This window comes from Lingula anatina, chromosome 1 (genome assembly GCF_051362555.1).
Source record: "Lingula anatina isolate TDL-2025a chromosome 1, LinAna3.0, whole genome shotgun sequence".
Lineage (NCBI taxonomy): Eukaryota > Metazoa > Brachiopoda > Lingulata > Lingulida > Lingulidae > Lingula > Lingula anatina.
In genome coordinates this window covers 41758888-41779022 of record NC_141767.1, presented here as the reverse complement: position 1 = coordinate 41779022, position 20135 = coordinate 41758888, and the positions used below count along the sequence as shown (strand labels likewise).

At 39.4% G+C, this 20135-nt stretch overlaps 3 protein-coding genes across 4 annotated transcripts; 2 read left to right on the top strand and 1 right to left on the bottom strand.

Moving 5' to 3' along the window:
- The first annotated feature begins 606 nt into the window (after positions 1–606).
- On the top strand, positions 607–9930 carry LOC106163077 (DDB1- and CUL4-associated factor 10 homolog). The gene is made up of 8 exons (XM_013540546.2): positions 607–962; positions 1621–1734; positions 4021–4132; positions 4668–4753; positions 5263–5584; positions 5749–5808; positions 7071–7285; positions 7567–9930. Exons 1-8 carry the CDS (start codon positions 742–744, stop codon positions 8765–8767), a joined length of 2331 nt encoding a protein of 776 aa, XP_013396000.1. The 5' UTR covers positions 607–741; the 3' UTR covers positions 8768–9930.
- Positions 9931–10371: 441 nt separating this feature from the next.
- LOC106163075 (uncharacterized) lies at positions 10372–15265 on the top strand. Its single transcript, XM_013540545.2, has one exon. It carries the CDS (start codon positions 10937–10939, stop codon positions 13892–13894), a length of 2958 nt encoding a protein of 985 aa, XP_013395999.2. The 5' UTR covers positions 10372–10936; the 3' UTR covers positions 13895–15265.
- Positions 15266–15686: 421 nt separating this feature from the next.
- Positions 15687–19476, bottom strand: LOC106163078 (uncharacterized). Of its 2 annotated transcripts, none has more exons than XM_087012429.1 (3): positions 19318–19476; positions 17647–18808; positions 15687–16718 (listed from the first exon to the last, which is right to left on the bottom strand). In XM_087012429.1, exons 2-3 carry the CDS (start codon positions 18805–18807, stop codon positions 16137–16139), a joined length of 1743 nt encoding a protein of 580 aa, XP_086868555.1. In that variant the 5' UTR covers position 18808; positions 19318–19476; the 3' UTR covers positions 15687–16136. The 2 variants fall into 2 exon arrangements, with proteins under 2 accessions (XP_086868555.1, XP_086868562.1); XM_087012436.1 differs by having other exon boundaries at positions 19322–19465.
- Positions 19477–20135: the final 659 nt, after the last annotated feature.

Genomic DNA, 20135 nt, shown 5'->3' with positions numbered 1-20135 from the left:
TCTAGTTGGGCCATTCCACGGGGAAAAAGTTATATACAGTATGCCTTTTCCTGGCGTTGAGTAAAATACAGAAAAGCTTGTAGTTATACGAGCACTAGTAGCTTGAAAACAAGAGGAGGAGTGTTAACCTGTTATGCTGATTGTATTCAGCAAGAGTCCCCACAGACTTGGATCGATCTGCGTAGACCGATAGAATAAGCCCACAGTGATTAACGCAATCAAAGAAATTGATCAAGAAAATATATTTAGATATAGTTTATTCAATGAATAAAAGAGGCGAGGTTCACATTGTCAATTAATGAAACATTTACTGAAAATATCACCAAAATCAGACAGTACATGTAGTCTCAGTTCATGACTGGTAATGACTGATAACGCCAAAGAATATAGGCCTAAGTAAGTTCAAGTTATTTACTATATGGCTTTTCGTGTGAAGAAAGTTTTTTCAAAATGTAACTGCAGGATTTAAGTGGCCTCAGTTGTAGGTGCGATACCACAGATACCTTCCTAATATCGAAAATTCGTAATTTTGTTCATGACCCTATCTGGGGTGAGATAAAAGGGACGAGGTTCCACTACACGCCTGAGCTGGCTTGTCTTGGTTATAGAAGAGAGCTCTTCTGTGACGGAAACCACTAAACAACATGACTCTGTAGCTAAGCTGAAGAATTTTATTTTTCTCTTCGTTGAGGAAAATATTTCAATGAGCAAAGTATCTAGTGGCTAGCCTCCCCTGTCATTATGGGAAGCACTGCAGGAGATATCTTTATGCCATGGAACTTCGTTTTTAGGCGAGAGACAGGACGGTCAAAGGATTTTCGCAGAGATCAAATTCGACCAAGAGATCGACTTAACACTGACATTTACTCTAGCTACCAATCTGCGAATTGTTGGGACCCAACAAAAACGAAAGATCACACCCGTCACGGTGGTGTATTTAACTTCGATTTTTCTAAAGATGGGTGAGTACTTTGTCAACTGTTTAGAATTGTGTTCGAACGTTTGTATGAGGCATTTTAACTTCAACTTAGTCTTTGAAAAAGTATTATTCCCTTGGTTTAAGATTCATAAATTATCAACAGTTATGTAGCAGTTAAAATTTTTCCCATGTTCTGAAGCTCCAAGTAGATCTATGAGTTAAACCTGTTCAGGGTTAAAAGTTTTTCAGTCGTGTAAACATTGAACAACAGCGTGTTGCACGCTGTGAACTGACACTTACATAACTGTGCATCCTCAGTTTAATATTTTTGGGATTTCTAGAGATCATTCTTTGCACATTCTATTGATAATTCAATATAGATTGCACATTATGACCAGGATCTTGAAACATGCACTTGAGTCCCTTAAATGTGATTTTCTTTGTAAAGTTACATTCTTTTTTTTTTAACTGAGTTATTTTTAAAATCTTATATGTTTTAAGTATGAAAGTAGATATATTAAAGTCAAAAGGGTAATATTTCTTTAAGTATATCTTCCAAGTACATATACATATGTATGTTATTTATTTATTTATTTATTTATTATTATATTTTTTTTACTCCAATAACATGATTCTGTGCTTTATTAGAATACAAGTATTTCAAGTTTTTAACTGATGTACTATTTCACCCCTTTATCTAGATCTATACTGGTGGCAGCTTGTGAAAGGAAGAGTCTGTTGATGTTTGATCCACTGAATCAACAGCTGATAAGTTACAAGGATAATGCACATGAAGATTGTGTCAATTTTGTCAGGTACAAAAATATTTACAGTAACAGCATTAACATTTGCCCCACACCATACGTCAGTAAAATTTAAATTGAACCAGAAAAATTTTGTAAATGTGTTCAGTTACACTGCGCAGGAAGTTGATTATGTATTCGACTTTGATTCCCTTAGGGTTTGTAATCTTAGAAAGGTTTTGGCACAGACTGCAACTAATTAGAGCTTTGCTTTAGTTTGTGTGTTAATCTTTCTATTTCTGTTTGTTTTCAAGAAAACGTGATCAAGATTAAGGCTCCTAAGTAGTTAATAAGTGAGTTATTTTGAGCCTTTGTGTAAATTTGAAAAGTTAGTGAAATATCTCAATCCAGTACCAAGTTAACAAGTAGCATTGATTATTACCTGCAACGGTCTATCACACCACATCCAGCAGAATTGGCATAATTTGACTGTCACTACTAGTACTTCTTGCATTACTCGTATATACTTCTGTAATAAGTATGAGTATTATATCATTTCTATGTATGAGCCAGCATGATGTGAATTATTCAGGTGAGAAAAGTTATTTGAAACCATAACAAATAATTTATGTGCTAGAATTTGCATTCTTATCTTTTGTATTCTTTAAAATTCCAAAAAATTTTCCAGAAAAATAAATTTGAAAAAGATGGTAATGATTTAGTGAGAAATGACTAAATATAGGAACAGTAGGACTACATTACAGGTATCTTATAATTACAAGCATGCTAGTAAAATTTTTAAAGGATAAGCAGATGTTCCAGACAAAGGAATATTGATAGTAGGATTTCACCTTCTTAAGTATGCATGGTGATGGAGCTATGATGAGGTGTTTGCCACATGCTGGTATTTTTAACTTTCCAAGGTTATATTCACTCTGAAATAGCTTAAATGCCATCACCTTATGATAAGATTGTAGAGGAAGAACTCCTTTGTATCCATATATACCACATACACAAAGATGTGACATGTGATAGTGGTCTTCATATTTTGCACAGAACCACAAACTTTAGGGACCCTCCATCCTGTCTTTGACTTGAAATTTGTGCTTGAACAATCAAGGTGTTGGGTGATGTCATATGTGTCACTACTCTACTGGTCTTTACTTTGACTGGTTTAAGTTAGTCTTGCAGTGAACCTGACCTTATCTTTCTGATCTGCTGAAATCTTCTATTAAACTTGATCTCCTCATACTTATTTTATCCCATGTTAATACCACAGGGATGTTTACTAGTACTGGGCTTTGAATACCCTCTCACTTCACTAACAATAACATGATAATATCTTACACCTGGCAGGAAGGCTGATGATGTAATCTTATAAGACAAGAACACCTGCTTCGTAAGCTTTGTTTAGACAATGTGATTTGAACCAGGATTATTTGAAGTCTGTAATGAATTAGTAAAGTTGCATCATTGCATTGAGTGAGATATAGTGGATTCAGAATTTTGAATTGAATCTTTATAATCCATGTTTAATTGCTATGGTAGTAGGTACATAATTTGAAAAGTTAATTATAATTTGCTGTGCACATTGTATCTTTTACCAAAAGAGTACTCGAGTACTTACATCATAACATTAAGCAGTGATTAATTTAATGCTCAAGTCATCCCCAGATATTAGGCAATTTCCCAATTGAAAAAAAATTACCACATTGATAGTTTGATGGTAAAATGGGGGAGAGTGGTAATTCTTCTCTTCAATCAAAATTATTTCTTCAATCAGAGTAAATTACCTGCTGCATTTGGCAAAATTTCAATATGGTAGGGTCTCCTTGCTTATAAAGTAGGTCATGTCCCTGATAAACACTGTGTTTGTAAACCTCAAGCTTGTATTTATAAATAGATATACACTTGTGTTCAACTGGAATACTGCATTTACATAATGGACAGGAATGCTGTGCCAAATGTAGAATGTCATAATATCTTATTTGATCCATAAACTGATGCCTTTCCTCATGGTTTAGTGATTTCTCTGTTACAAAGAATATCTTACTTGTCCTCCCTGATAAATAGGAGGTGGATTTGTTGTGACAGTTTATATTACCTTTTTTTTTTTTTTTTTTTTTGGGGGGGGGGCAGTTTCCAGTGCCATTGATTAAAAGATTGCTATGAAGGTGCCTTACAATTTACAACTACAGAAAAATTTGAATAGAATATGTTACATAAAAACTTGTTTGAAAATGAATAATACCACTTGAGCCCAAATAACCCATATTGTGAAGGTCATTAACCTGCAAGCACTGAGTGATGAATTAATAATGATAAATGCATGAATTGCCAACTTTCTTTTACTCCCAGGTTTCTGGACAACCGTACCTTTGCGACATGTTCTGATGACACCACCATAGCTCTGTGGGACACTCGCTACCTCAAAAATAAAGTCAGAACTCTCAGAGGCCACTCTAATTGGGTAAGTGGGTTCCATGGGTCATGCCCTTTATCACAGTATACATCTCAATTGGTCCAACAGTACCCCTGATAGACAAAATGATGTGCTTCTTTATTTAAATACTGGGACAGAGCAAAGCTGTTTTAAGGTATTTTTGATATGGCCTTGTTTATACCTTGTTTCAATTTATAAATGATAATTTAAAAAAATAATAAGAAAATGATGGCTAGCTTTCATTGGCTAAGATATAAGTAAATATATAAACCATTTGTAACATAATGGAAACGTTAAATGAAAAAATATGTTTAAAAATACAGTATTCTCATTTTATTGAATATTACTGAATATACTGGGGTCAGGAAAAGGAAATATTATATATTTATGCTAGTTTCATAATTTTAACTTAATATTCTTGAACAAATCAAAGAATGATCCAATTTTTAAAAAGTAAGGATCATTGGATGTGAAGGAAGACAATCTTCTTGTAATTAATGGCTTTAAGACAGACTCATGTTTGAATAAAGCTTATTGTCATCAGTTTCTTTATATTCTTCAGGTGAAAAATATAGAATATGCAAGTGATCAGGGATTGCTGGTTACCTCTGGATTTGATGGTAGCATCTATACCTGGGACATCAATAAGTAAGTTACATACTCAGTGTCAAAAAATAAAGCTCCATTTTCACCTTGCTAGTTTGTCTTTGATTAACATTTTCGGCATATTAGTTGAAAGAAAGAATTTGTATGGTTCCTTCTATTCTTGCTTCCATCTAAAGCTGAAAACTCAGTTTAATGTAAATTTGCATGAGACATTTATGTATTAAAATTGACATATCCACGAATTAGTTGAAAGCAATACAGCTAAGCTCTCTCCTGCTGTATCCAATATGCTATTCAGATATAAATGTATCAGCATTAGTTGCTTATTAAACATTCAGTATAGAGCATGATTTTGCCTGCCTGTTGAATGTAGATTGTTGATTTTTAGTTGAGTCATATTCTGTGTGTGTTTCATATTTGCCCTATATTTCTTTTTCATTTTAATATAGAAGTTTTTTATTTACCTGTATTCTCTTAAAATGTATGCTTTGTCATATATGAATTAACAATATAACTTGTGTCCTAATCCTCATTTTGTTTTGAAATGACAGATACTCAGAGAGTGCTGTAGAGTACCAGAGGGTCTTTCACACCAGCTCTTTAATGAGGTCCAGACTGACTCCTGATGGCACCAAACTGGTCATAGCCACAGCCGGGGGATACCTCATGGTCATCCACGACCTAGATCTGACCACTCTGGCCTCGGACCTACGTGGTTTTAAGCCCAACATGTACCGGCTGATGCAGATGAGTCGTTCCCCAATTCGACAAGGGTATATGTATAACCGTGTGTTTGAGGGGGAGAGGAATAGGGTAGAGCTGATCAGTGACTTCCCTGAGGGAGATGATGCAGAGATGATTTCTTCATTACAGGTGATGAGCTTTCACATAATATTTGTTCTCAGCTCTCAAGTCTTCTCAGGCACACCCTTATATATGAAGTCTAAATTTGTGAAAGACCTGAGTAATCTAAAGTAAACATCATTAACTTGTTAAATATATATTTTTTTAAATTATATGCTGATTTTGTTTTGCAGATTCATCCTCAGGGTTGGTGTGCTCTTTCCAGAAACAGCAGTGGGGATGAAAATTCTGAGGTTTGTTTTTGAAACTTCATCTTGAAAATTGCACTGTTATTCAAAATTTTATCTTCACCTAGGCTTGTCAAACAAAAAGTGTTATAACAAACAAACATTTGCACTTCCCTCTCAAATTCTACAGATAAAGCAACATAAGCATTTTATGGATGTTAAAAAGAAACTCTTATCCCTAACAAATACAAAATACCATTTTTTGCACTTTTTGAACTGAATGCTTTTGTTGCCTGTAATATATTCATGAAAAATTCATGTCAAAATCCATTAGCCTATTTAAGTATTATTATAACAGGAAATGAATATGATTCAACAGTAACATTGATTCATTGTGGTGTGTGCCTTTGATAATGAATAGACTGCAGTATTTGGCTAAGATGCATAAAGCAGGGAAAGCACTGTCTGATATTTTATTAAATATATGGCCTTGTTTTCCTCATTTCTACTGTCAGTAAGTCTATATTTAGGGGTAGTCACAGCTGTGTGAACTGACAGCTGTGACAGCAGGTGAATAGGTCAATGACCTTAGAAATGGAATTCATTTAGAGCATTTAGTATACTAAGGGACCATTCCCAGACTTTATCATACTTACTGTGGATCATCTATCTCCGAGGGGATTCTTGCTAAATTGCAATCAACTTAAGTGGCTTAGATGTCTGGCAAGCCTACTGAAGCTGCTAGGGGGTAATTAAATATAGTTTAGCAGCTTCAGTTGGTGTGCCAGATGTCTAGGCCACTTAAGCGGAAAGCAATTAAGCGAGAAACCCTTGGAGATGGATCGAGCCTGTTAGATCAATCTAGATGTGGGAAACAAAGCTAAGAGATACATAACTATATCCTGTGTGCATGGACACTTGAGAGTCTAAGTTCATGTCAGGATGATTGCTGTCAATCTGTTGCACTACAGAGGTTTCCCAATCATGAACATACATACACCTTTTGCAGCTTAGGGCTATATTGCAGCAGATCTTGGGGCTGTTTCATTTCGGAACTGTGGACTGAAAGTTGATCTCTAAACCACCCTTTTTAATTTGCTGGTTACTGGCCTGTTTCCTGAAGAGAAGTAAACCAAAATCTTGGACTAAAACTAGACCAACTATCAGTCCAAGATTATTTTGTGAAACCAGCCCCCAACCCACCCATTCACCTCCCAAAATCAAAACTTATCCATTTTGCCAGTCTTGTATTTAGAAAAATACAGGAGTTTATAAAAAGGCAAGGTTTAAGTGTAACTTGATCTATACCTTGCTGTCTGTTATTTCAGTGGAGCTGCATCCATGATATCCAAGACAAGGATCAGGAGAAGTTCAGGGAGGAGGAGGAGGAGAGGGAGGAGAACCAGTCCCATGATGGGGGAGATAGCAATGACGGGGAAGAAGAGGATGAAACAGAGGGGTTAATAAGTGCAAGAACTCACAGGTCGTCCATGACTGTCACATTGCCTGGTGCTACATCATCGAGTAGAGCGGAGAATCCACGGTGTGTTTGTAGGATATTGTACAAAATATTTTTTTGGCCAGCAGCTGGTGTTTAGTTAGAAATTTTGTTTGATTTGGACAAATATTAAAACAAAACACTTCAAATTTGATTGAATCTAATTTTAAAACTCCTTTGTGTTGATAACATCATTGTGAAGATTGTAGATATTCAGAAATGGAATATTTGTAGCCATATCTTTTTCACTTTCTCACTGCTAAACCATTTTGATCGGAAACCTGAGTGATATACTAGTATTTATGTAATTTTGTTCCCTCATCTAGGTCATCCAGTCCATCGTTTATGCTGTCCATCAGTGTTGACAATTCAAACTTGCCATATTCTCAGCAATTTGGAAGCGATTCATCAGATCAACCTGGACGTAGCCCGGGATGGAGGCCTGATGAGGAAGAAGATGAAGATGCTCCATCTGGCGAAAATGCTCAAGCGTCACAACAGGAACAAGAGAACTCAGCCCACCTTGCTCAGGAGGAGGGAGAGGAAATACCCCTTCCATTTACAGGTGTCTATCTAAGAAGAGGTGCTCAGAGACGCAGACTTACTAGGTCCCCTGCTTTTTCTAGTGGGTTGTCTGCCCTTGCCACTGGGGAAGATGCAGTCGCTAATGATCTGTATCAGATGACACGTTCTGCTGGAACTTCAGGGCTACAGAATTCACACAGTGCCAGTTCTAACATTGTGTCTCCGACACCAAGAGATGTAAGTTTGAGTTCAAGTTATTTAGAAAGACAAAATACAGAAAGGGGTAGTCTGTCCGTTAGACCCGAGACGACAACAGGAGCAGAAGCAGCTGGACATCCTGCTTCAACATCTGGTGGGCGCTCTCTTAGAAATAGAAACTTTTCTGACTCAAGAACAACTGAAGCTAACAACACAGGTGTGTTTCCACTGCCATCTACCTCCAGTAATGCGAGTGATGAATCAAGGGAGGTGCAAAATGATAATGACACAGGTCATAACGACAGTGACGATCATGACGAACCATCTACTTCAACTGGTGTGAGATGGCGCCACCAGTCAAGAAACTCTCCACATTACACAGAATCTGTGACATTCGTTATTCGCTCAGGAGCCCAACATATTGAAAGAACTCTTCTGTTTCTTGGCGGTAAGAAAAATAAAGCATCTGTCAATACTCCAGAAATTCACCAAAATATTCCACGCTTGACCCACTTCAAAGAGGAGCCTGCTGTGGGCAGGGGCTTCATCAAAGAACTTTGTTTCAGCTCGGACGGTCGTATAATTTGTTCTCCATACAGTTTTGGGATCCGACTACTTGCCTTTAATGACCACTGCAGTGAGATGTGTGACACAGTGCCCACAAGCCCCATGCAGCTGTATGAAGTTAAAGCCAATATTAGCCATAGCAATATTGTTGTCTCAACAAAATTTTCACCAACTCACCACTTGTTGGTTTCAGGGTGCTTGAATGGAAGAATTTGCTTTCATCAGCCTAGATTTTAAATTTTCTGATGTCACACTTTAGTATATATTGTGTATTAACTTTTTTTATGATATGATATACTGGGTATAGTATAAACATGTAACTACCCTTACATGATAACATATTATTTTCTATATTACTTCTTACTGATTAAATGTTGTCAATATTTATTTTAAAGATCAAGGGTTTTTTACATGAATAACCATCTTATCAGATGTGGAAATTAAGATATCCAAACCATTGTTTCACATTCAGATGTGACATATTTGATTGCTTACTAGAGTAAAAATTCCCCTTGGTGTATGCAGTCAATATTTTCGACGAACATCACATATGGACATTTGAAACTACTACATTGTAGTATTCTTTTGTAATGTTGTGTTGTTGTTGTAACGAAAGTATACAAACAACTCTTAGCTACAGAATAACTTTGTGGGCTCATAAAACATAGGGTAGCAGTAGGCACCATGTGTCACAGGTATTGATGTACGTTTTGATAGAAACTGGTGAGGAATCCTTCACCAGTTTTTTTTTTTTTTTTTTTTTTTTTTTTTTTTTTTTAGATACAAATGTTGATATAGATCTACATATCAAAGGGATATGCTTGAGTTAAAATATTTTTTTTTACTCCCCCCAACTCGCTTCCAATACCGTGATACGGGATGCCTTCGCTTAAGTTAAGACTGTGACCTGCCTGATTCGGCGAATTTTATTCTGGGATATTAACGCCAACTAGTGATCTGGTAGAAATAAGGAAAAGCCTGCATACTAGTACGGTCGCAACAGGCATGAAACAAATTGCCGACTTCTGTTCACTCAGTAACGCTTGTGGAAAATTTATTAACATCTAACCTGGTACTAACAAATTCGCTAACGCAAGCATAGTCTTTAAGAGAAGCATTATAGAATAATTTTAAAATGTATCTTGTATCAAAGTATCATGCATGTACAGGTAACAAGGGTATAGTACAACTACATTGTTATTATGATATTGTTTTGCATAATACAAGTAGAAAGTTTAGACGCGAAATACAGATAAACTACATACAGTTTGCACTGGGACCAAATTTATACCGGGTCCTTGGGTTCGCCTGTATATATTTGCCATTTGTCGCTTCTTTTATATAATGATGTGTTTTTTGTTTTCTCAATGTTCACGTTAAATAAACAAAAGGTTATCTCATTCGGTGTTTGTTCAAGTATAAGAGTGAAATGAAATCATTTTATCTTTGTATATCTAGAAATAAAGAACATAGCTCTATTCCCTTTACCTTTGATAATATTAATGACTCCTACCATTTGTTTGAATTTTGTAACTCAAAGTTTTTAAATCTCTTTGTGTTTAATTCAAAAGTAAGGCTGTCGGAAATAGTAACTGAGTAAAATGACGGTTTAAAAGACTTGTAAACGTGATACGAGGCGTTTTAATATTTTCTTGAACGATGGCCCTTAAAAGTCGTACGTTAGGTATACTTATACGTGAGCCAAATGTTAGAATTACTGTGACACCAATATTGCACATATTTCTGGCAATATATTAGCAGACGAGATAACATTATTGATCTGGACGTCCGTATACATACATACATTGGTGAAGGTATTTCCACTGGGCTCAAAATAGAAACCTTTGCGCGGCCAAATCGATGTGGATGGTGGAAGCGTCAGAAAAAGTGAGCTGATTTTACACCATTTAACCACCGGAAATGTTTTGGTCCTATCTTTAATATGGATGTATTGTGGCCTACAGCACAACAACAGCGAAGTGGGCCTCGCATACAATGACAATAGTTTTCCTGCTGTGCGGCAATAACTGGGTCAAGATAAGCCGCCCTATAAATATACACTACGTGTGGCACAACAGAGCGTGGCCTACTTTTGTTCAGTGTTTTCTGAATTTATTGATGGTGTTGACTCACACAAATTGTGCGTGTGTGTTTGCTGAAATTTAAGTAACATGGAAATAACCGACATGTCGTAGTGCATGACGTTAATGCTAGGGAAGGGTGAACAAGGATGTAAGCTGTCGGACAGCAGTTAACTACTAGTGTGAAGCGGTGGGACCTACACTGCTGTACTCAGTGTCTCCGAGTCATGACCTGTTGACTTTTTTCTCAAATATTCAGACAACGGCGTCATCTGAGAAGATACGTTGGTCTACTGGCGTCTTTGTGATATATAACTGAGTCAAGATGGAGAGGAAGGGGTACCAGCCTGTTGAGAGATTAGGTGGAGGAGAGTTTGGAGACGTTTATCTGGCTAAAAAGGGAGACAAAGACTATGCAGTCAAGGTAATTAAGTGCACGGATGTCAATCGCTCCGCCATGCTGAGAGAATTAGGGATAATAAATAACGTCCCCAAACACGACAATATTCTAAGATTTGACTGGTTTCCTTCTGGAGAGAATGAGGCGTGTGTTGTAATGGAGTATTGTACAGCAGGAGATCTAAATCAATACCTGCTGAACTTCGCAGATGATAATCACCGCACGGTTTACGGTTTTATGCACCAATTAGCTGTAGGACTGGCCTATCTACACTCTAAGGGCCTTATTCATAGAGATCTCAAGCCCGAGCACGTCCTCATTGACTGCGTCAGCGGACAATATGTAGTAAAACTGTCTGATTTCGGACTGTCGAAGTTCATTGGTAAAAGTGAGGATGTGTCCTTGAAAGACTTCTCAGCTGGGTATGCTAAAACAAACTGGGGAACTAATTATTTCATGGCACCCGAGGTTAATGAGGGTCAGTACGATGCGAAAGGGGACGTGTTTTCTTTAGGCCTCATTTACGTTGCCATCCTCTGTCACACTATTCACACACTGCCAGATGGCCGTGAACTGATAGCTCCTTTGGTTGACGCTGGGGGTTCAAAACAACCAGTCTGGCAATTCCTGACCAACAATCCAAACACATTTTTACCACAGGTAGATCAACTATCGCACTCTGAGCGTTTTGTCAAATACGAGATGGCCTCCTTAATCCATTACATGCTCCAAAAAGACCCCGAGAATCGACCCCCGGTCGTTCAAGTCCGCGGGGAAGTGAATAGAATTCTATACTGGGATGACGTGGAAGATTCTAGCTCGGAAAGACTGGACGAAACCCGTAGCTCTGACGGGGATCAACTTGATGATAGCTTCGAGGATCATACCCTAAAAGGCGGGGAGTACGAATGTGCGTCTACCCTGCCCATCCGGGGCGACAGCCAAGAACGTGATGACCCCGATGATTATGAGGACTCTACTTTAAAGCGTAGAAGTAGCACAGGGGACGAGGCAATGTCTCCGCAACAGAGGAAGAAACATATTGACGATTCAACAGTGCGGAGAGCTCGCTCGGCAGAGACAGTGCAGGACAAATCGCTAAATGTGCACCTGGTGGAATTTCCGGACTCTTGCTTGCTGAGGTCAAACTCCGAGTTCCAGTACGCCACTCTTCCTGATGAACACGAGTACGTGGCCCAAGGCGGGCAGTCTTCCTCGACCAGCAGTCGCAGTCCTACCAGTACGACAGACACAAATGACACGTCCAGCCGAACCCCGCCTGAAGATAGCTTCATTCAGATTTGCGACAACGGCGGAGAGCACTTGGCACAGGATGTTCACGACCGTTTGTTAGAAAACGCCGAGCATGGCGAACCCCTTGCAAGTTTGACCCCAGATGAAGACGATGGCGACGAGGTGTTTCGCTCCATGAATACTAGTTCAGTGGGATCAGAATCCGTGGAATCCATTCCAATATATTATCCACCAGCGGACGGAGCCGCACCTACGCTAGAGGATGAATTTGATTTAGAAAACATTCCGATCGGTGAAAATGCAGGGCTTGCGACTTTAGTGAGACATTTTAGCGAGGCATCAGCGAGCAGCCCTCGTCGTAAGGAACCGGGCGCTCCAGGCTGGAGTCTGATAGACGATGACAATGAAGACCAACCGATAGACGTTACGGATAATATGGGACTTACCACTTTAGTTGCTAACTATTCCAAACGCGATGAATTAGTGGCTGAGACAACAGACCCAAATGCCCCCTTCCAGTCATCCGATTTTCAACAAGAGGAAAGTCCAACTGAAAACGACAAAATACACGAATACCCAGAAACAGCGGTGGAGACCCAGCCACTGTTGATCGATTATGAAACAGAAAACGCCCTTAGTCTTACCACAGTGGTGAAAAACCTACAGAAGGACCCAAATGCAGAACCCACTACACCTACAAACGAGCCCAATGCGCCTTTTTCCAGCCTTCCTTTGTCAGACCAGGGCTCCTCTGACGCAATCGGCACTACAACTAACGATCTGGGATCAACGACATCGTTAACGAGTAAAATATCCCAACCTGAAACGCTGAACATCGTGGACAGAACACCAACACCGGACCCTCAGTCCGTTCTTGTGACTGATGCAGAGATGAATTTCTGTCAACCGGAGGACCCCGAACAAGCAAGCACTATAAAACGAGTGCTTATGGAACGGGAGCAACAACGGCGATTGGAACTCGACAGGCAAATCCAGATAAAGGAAGACGCGAAACTAGCGCAGAAACTTTTTGAAACTTTTGAATTAGAAAAAGAGGATGAGCGGTTCGCCCAGAAGATAGCTGCGGAGGAGAGACGCCCCAGTCCCTCTCAATATAAACCCAGGCCTGTCTCTCAAACATCATCTATTTTTAACCCACAACTAGATGACGACACTCAGTCACTTGTCTCATACGGGTCTCCAGCCCCAAAACGTCACAGATCAAGAAAAGACTCCGAGAGTTTGATCGCTGTTGTGAGCGAGCTCTCTGATACTGAGTCTCTGTCGGGGGTTTCGAACCTTAAACGCACTGCGGCGAATGCCCCACCCCTCAGTGACATTAGCACGGGAAGCGATGACGTCGAGCCCGTGCCGTCCTATATGGATGATAACACGCCGTGGAGTAGGGCCCAACCGGAGAACAGTCTGCTGGCGGACCCCCCATATGATGATGAGGAGGAGTATGACTGTATAGATCCAGATCATAAGGGATACTGCTGGTGGTGCACCTGTTGTCTCTTTCTCCCGCTCACGCTGCCGTCTTTTTTCTTTTATAAAATTGTCAAATGTATCCGCAAAAGGAAACAAAAACATCAAATGAAAAAGCAGGCCAAGGCGAGCGCTGCGTGATGGGGAGCATTCTTGTTTTGACAAGAGTTAAATGTAGCATGAGAAGTAGAACGTTTGGAAATATTTTCAAAATGGTTGTGCAAGCATTTTATGTGATGTACCTGTATTGCAAAACGATGTACATTGGACGTTAAAACAATGTGCGCTAAAGGTTACTTTATGCAAGATCACAACGAACGCGATTTGAGGCTTCCTTGCTGAAAAACTAGGTTATTTACATTTTATATACACGAAGCCTAGTCTTATAATTATTATTATTATTATACAGAAGACACTGTGTATCAAAACAAAATCCCATTCCATTTCTATTAGCAATCGCACCGAGATCTCCAGAGGTATATAAATGTTATTAGTGCGTATATTTATATTATCCACACAAATACTCGAATAATTTTAGCACGTAAAAGTGGTTAAACTTAATGGACGGGTGCTATGGCTTGGAAGTTGATGTACGAATGAGCACTTGATAATTTTACAAATGACCGTATTCGGATTGACGTTGACCTTTGTTAAGAGATGGACTAAGGTTTCTGTTCCTATGGTCGAGTTTATCTGTGAGTAATGTGATTTTTGATTAGATGGGGATTTTCCTAACTTTAGTTATGTATTAACACAATCTGTGATTTGCTAGTTGACACATTGATTTGACTGTTTTAGTATCCTGATTTATAACCGCATATTATCTTTTGGCAACGTTTTCATGTCATACTTTTATCGATGCTTCAGAAAAGAAAAAAAATATTAGGTCTCTGATAAGATATTTTATTATATGACCACTTGAAAGTATTAATTTTAGCAAGGTATTCGTATTATAATTTTACTATGGCGTTACGAGTTTCAGTTATTGCTCCTCAGATAAGGCTCATGTTTGTTATTTAACGCCCTATTGTCGGAATTTTTTAAAATTCCAGATCCACTATGGTATTGTTTAATGTATGTCTAAGTGTCACGGAGCAGTGTCTGTGTTTGACTAGATGCCGAGTGGTGACCTAGTGCAATATGGGACAACCCACTTGTTGTCACCTAGTGTGGTTGAAATGTTGCCTTATAATAATATTATTATTACTAGTGTTATTGCATTTTCTCTGATTCTACGGCATAGGTAATTTCAAAGACTTGTAGATTTGTTTGTGATTCGATCATTTTTCCAAGCAAGCTTTCTTAATGCTGTCTGGGGAGTAACTTTAGGACAGATCGCCAAAGTGTGTGCGTAATAATATGAAAATCATTCCGCTTGTCATTCCATTTTATGTCATGTTTTCGTTTATTACATGGGCCCCAGGACTCTTATGTATCATAACAAGTTGTCTTTTTACAGTTTAAGACGCATCAAAATGCTTAATAAATTATCCCACCGATTTTTTTCCCGTATGTGTGTTTGTGTGCCTTTGACATTTATGGACATGTCAGTGATTTGTGTGACAATACATGCAAAACCCGTGAACCAAAACACCGCGTGGTAGTTTCTTATTTGTGTATGTTATGCCCTCAAGTTTGGTTATTTCCAGATTTTGTTTACGTCGTGGAAGAAAATGATCTACTAAAGACCAAAGATAAAATTAGTCTGGTATGAGTAACGTTATGTGTGGAAAACATGGGTTAGCGTCCGTTTCGTAGTGATTGAGAGAACGACTAATTGAGAACGACCAGCAACATGAGTCATCTCTGTGGTAAAGTTGTACAGCAGATGGACATGAAATGAAATTCTATAATCCTATTTGCATTTAGAGTAAAATTCAACACGAAACTTTGGTCCAAGATAGCCTATGTATATATATATGAACAAGTGTGCTTAAGATAGATGTCAACTTTATTTATATATTCCAAAAATACCAGCATGCACGGGTAAAAAGTGATGAACTGATTTCAACTCGTAAAGTATCAGTATCAGTACAAATAGCTCAACGAGGAGACACTTATCGAGAAATCAGTAGATATTTTAAGTTGACACATAAGCCATATCAGCTCCATCTGGGTCGTAATATTGGGACGTTTTGGGGCCATATTGCACCCCTTACTAGATGCTATGTGAGGGGAGCTGTGGTCTCATTTATTTTGTCAACTTGCATGTTGAAACTTTCTTAAAAGAAACCAATGGGCCCCTGAATATGCAATGCAATGTACAAAATTGCCTGCATATTTCTCATAAATTGACCAACAGATTCATTACAGTGCATAAATAGTAGAGTTATATGCATCTGCACATGTTCTCTATCCACAAGGACTGTTGTCGCCGAGTGATCTAGCGCACACCGAATGAACTGGTGCCTGTTGAGGAGCTGTAAGAACTGTACGATGATCTTCCCGAGGTCCGCGGGCTGTACGGTGTCTCGATAGGAGAGTCGCCCGTTGATCTCACGGGCATCCTTGGGCTATACGATCTGCCTGGTGGAGAATCCCCGGAGGATCTTCCAGACACACGCGTACTGTAGGACCTCTCCGGCGGAGATTCTCCAGGGGATACCCGACGTTTTGGTTTCCCACACTGGCGGATGAGGTTTTTCAGGTGCTCCACAAGCCCCCTTATTTGGTAGTGCTCCGCTTCTATGAGCAATTCATTATAAAAACTTTCGTTGTCCGGCATTGTCCCTTCTTTGACCTCCCCATCTCTTAGGTAATTGAGAATATAACGAAAGTGCGTGCCGTCTCGGTCTATGAAATAGCTGCCGTCGGCGTTGGTCTCCATGCTGTGGCGCCCGCTGAACATACGTGCGAAGAAGCAGTATGGCTCTTTTTGCAGAGTTTGCAATGCTGTCGTGAACTGCTGACCGCCTATGTCTAGCTTCACCCGCGATTCCTGGATTCGATGCAGCTGGGACATCCTCTGAAAAAAGTTATAATAATGAATATACATATAAATGAATATATTACTAAAGTTGTGATAAGGCAATTTAATTGAACATGTGACTGCATTGCGCGCAAACAGCTCAACAATGTTCTCTTTGAATTTAATATCCTGAAAAGTTTATCCAAAAATTTGATAGGAGAGAGCATGGAGCATGGAGGTCCAACATTTAATAAGAGCATACATTCTACGACTTAATTCCCAGATTGGAGGGAGGGGAGAAAGGGACTCGACATTTCAGGGTTGGCTATGGCTAATTATGAGTAACGCAGTTACCTTTGGAAATATAGTTCAGTAGTCAAATGCCCAGTATTTCGTTAAAGATGCACGTGTCAAAAAGTATTCTTTTTTGGAAGATCAGAAGTTCAGTGCCTCAAATACCATCCTTGCAAAATGTGATAGAGAACTCAGACAGATTGCGTCAGAGGAGACACCTGTAGTTTTTTAAACTCTCAACAGGTGAAACCTGCTGATGTAAAGTAATAGGCATTTCGCGTCTAATGGGTAAATGCCGCGGCTTTCTTGCAAATATTCAACCGGCGTTCTGCAGGTGCTCGTCCTATACCTGGATTACATAGAGGTCATTACCAAATAGACGCTATCATGAGCTTGCCAAAATATACACAGTACAAACCAATGCATGAACTATAAGCATAGGCAAGCATAGCATATTCCGCTATAAACAGTTCGTATGGATTCATTCCAAAAAGGTTCATGAATCTACATGTAAATAGCCATTGTGCAGGTACTTTTTCGTTTTCTTAACCCTACTACATTGGCACAAGCTTCTTTTTGTCAATCAGAAATCTGGAAAACATGCACCTGGTATGTATACAGCTATTGGTAAGGCATCACTGAACTAAATATACATGGAAGGAGCATGGGAATCTAAACAAAATCAGCCTACCTTTAACTCATCTTGAAAATCTTTTTTCTCTGTTTCAAACTCGTCGCGGTTCTTCTTTAATTCCTGTCGTTCTTCTTCCATCTGGGCCACCATAACCTCGCGGTCTTTATTGAAAGCGACGACATTCTGATTGTGCTGCGATATTTGAGCCCCGAGTTTTACTTCCCTTTCTTCCAGTAACTTCATCTTTTCTCCGATTTCATTTTCTCTTTCTTCTAAGTGCCTCTCGCTATCTTGAATGCCTAGTTCTCTCTCTGTGAGATTGTCTCTCGCTCTGTTCATGAAATTGTTGAAATTCTGGTGCATTTTCTGAATCAGGTTCCTACCGATGAGATCGATTTGATCGTGAACGTCTTTCTCCCAAGATTGACTCAAGTCCTCAAAAATTGAAAATTTGTAAAATTGTCCCACAGCGTTCATTTGCGTGTTTTCAGCACGTGCAGGTCGACCTCTCCAAATGCTGTCTGCGTCCGATACCTCTAAGGCTAAATCAGGCTTTATGAAGTCTGAATCAATGTCTAATAGTTTTCCTATTGTTTTTTCCCTGTCAAACAATGGTTGCCAGTCTTCCCCTTCCAGTCGGCCCCACAGTCGAGTCTGAACGCTTCGCTTCACGTGAAAAGTTTCGCGAATCTTCCACTCAATGTGCCCCACCCTTTCCGCCTTGCTAAAACGAATAATGTGACACTCGCAGGCAGGGTCCTTGAGAGAGTTGGATAACATCACTTTGAAGGGGTTGTGGTTCACTTCGATCTCAACCTTGTCTCCATAGTTATACACTGCGCATTTCTCAATGTGGTGTCCGTCTGCTAGTCCATACCAGCCGAAAAGAGTGTTCCACGCGTCTTCGGGGACCATGGCGAGACCGTGGGAGTGCTGGAGTTTGGCTGTGAAGATTCCCCCGGGCGGTCCACCGCTTCCCCCGCTGGCACCCTGTCCGTCTGAAGATTTTTCTCGTTCCCCACGACGACCGGCAGGACGACTGCCTTTCTTCGACAGAATCCCGACGTACGTTTTCCAGCTGTGCATCCATTCCAACGTTATGCCATACCAGAAATCGCCCTCCATGTACGGCCGATGGAACATGGGCTCAATCAGAGCTCGCTGTACTTGGGGCTCCGGCATCGACAAGCTGGCCATTTTACCCTTGCTTTCACTCATCCTACATGATCAGAAAGGAAAAGTAGCAAAAATGAGGTCTTAGTGAGTTTATGGAAGCTGCTTCACTGACAGATTGGAGCAGACTTCCTGTATTTTGATTGCAGTCGAGATTAGCCTTACCTGAATAAAACACATCTGGATACATGAAAACGGGTGTATTCTGCTTGATACACTCCAGTGCATTCAAAGCTCAATGCCAAACAATGATAATATTTAGGACAACATTATCTCACGTTATTTATACAGTAGATATTGGAGAATTTGAATATATATCTTTCAACCAGAGATTTAATAGTCTCTCTCTCTCTCTCTCTCTCTCTCTCTCTCTCTCTCTCTTTTTTCTGCTAGTGCATTCCAGATTTGCGGAAATAGTAGTTGAATTAATTAGTTCATATTAATACACTCTTCGAAATCCATCGCAGCATGTACCAAGGAACATTTATATACAGGAGTGAACATATATTTAACTTAAATCCAAAGCTTCTTTTGATAGAAATCAGCCACAGCCACTTACCTGCAGCTTAACCGAAAAACGTATTGCTGCTGCCCCCTCTCCCTCTCTATCTGACTTTCCCTGAGAATAACCCAAACAAACAACGTAATTCTTCTGGCAGACGAGAAAACCTGAAGCGCGCGAGGAATCAAGTTTCTTCCACCTCACCTCTTACTGGCTCTGCGCCAGGAACTGTAAATTCTGTTTTATATAATCATTTATATTTGGTATTTTTGTTAATAAGATAAATATTTCTTTTTATACTAATTCTTAATTTATTTTATTTCTTTTTCGCTGCTTTGTAGTGTGTCATTCCACTTGTGCTCAATGTGATAGGTCATTTTAGTTAACGTCCTCATATAGGTTATATTACCAACGAAATGTTATAGAAACCATTGGCAATCTAGTGAGTCCAGGTGAGTTCAAGTATGCCAGCGCGCTTGGCTATAAATTACCGATTGCAGCAAATCACGTCATGATCTCATACCAAAAGTGTAATTTAACAGAGACATTGCCATCATTTGAAGAGAAGAATCTCTAATGAGATATTGAAATGATTGGAACTAAGATGTGACCTAACAGTGAGATAATTCCACGGAATCGTACCGATAGGCCTCGCTTTGCCACGTTGAGTGAATATCTTCTGAAGCACGCCGCTATGTAGAAATTTTATTTCCAGCCACTCCTTGGCAGAAGCAAAAAACCGCCAGACCTTATATCACATGCTCATTAACCAACGTTATTATAGAGTTAACGGCAAAGGGCTGTGCTTTGGAAGCTACCTTAACTGGTTACAGCTGGTTTGGCTATAATACACATGTTCATTCTCTGTCTA

Coding starts and splice junctions, on each gene's coding strand:
- LOC106163077 (XM_013540546.2), top strand. CDS start 742: ATGGGAAGCACTGCAGGAGATATCTTTATGCCATGGAACTTCGTTTTT. Junction 4,754..5,262: donor TATACCTGGGACATCAATAA/GTAAGTTACATA, acceptor TTGAAATGACAG/ATACTCAGAGAGTGCTGTAG. Junction 5,585..5,748: donor AGATGATTTCTTCATTACAG/GTGATGAGCTTT, acceptor TTTGTTTTGCAG/ATTCATCCTCAGGGTTGGTG.
- LOC106163078 (XM_087012429.1), bottom strand. CDS start 18,807: ATGAGTGAAAGCAAGGGTAAAATGGCCAGCTTGTCGATGCCGGAGCCC. Junction 16,719..17,646: donor ATTTTCAAGATGAGTTAAAG/GTAGGCTGATTT, acceptor AACTTTTTTCAG/AGGATGTCCCAGCTGCATCG.
- LOC106163075 (XM_013540545.2), top strand. CDS start 10,937: ATGGAGAGGAAGGGGTACCAGCCTGTTGAGAGATTAGGTGGAGGAGAG.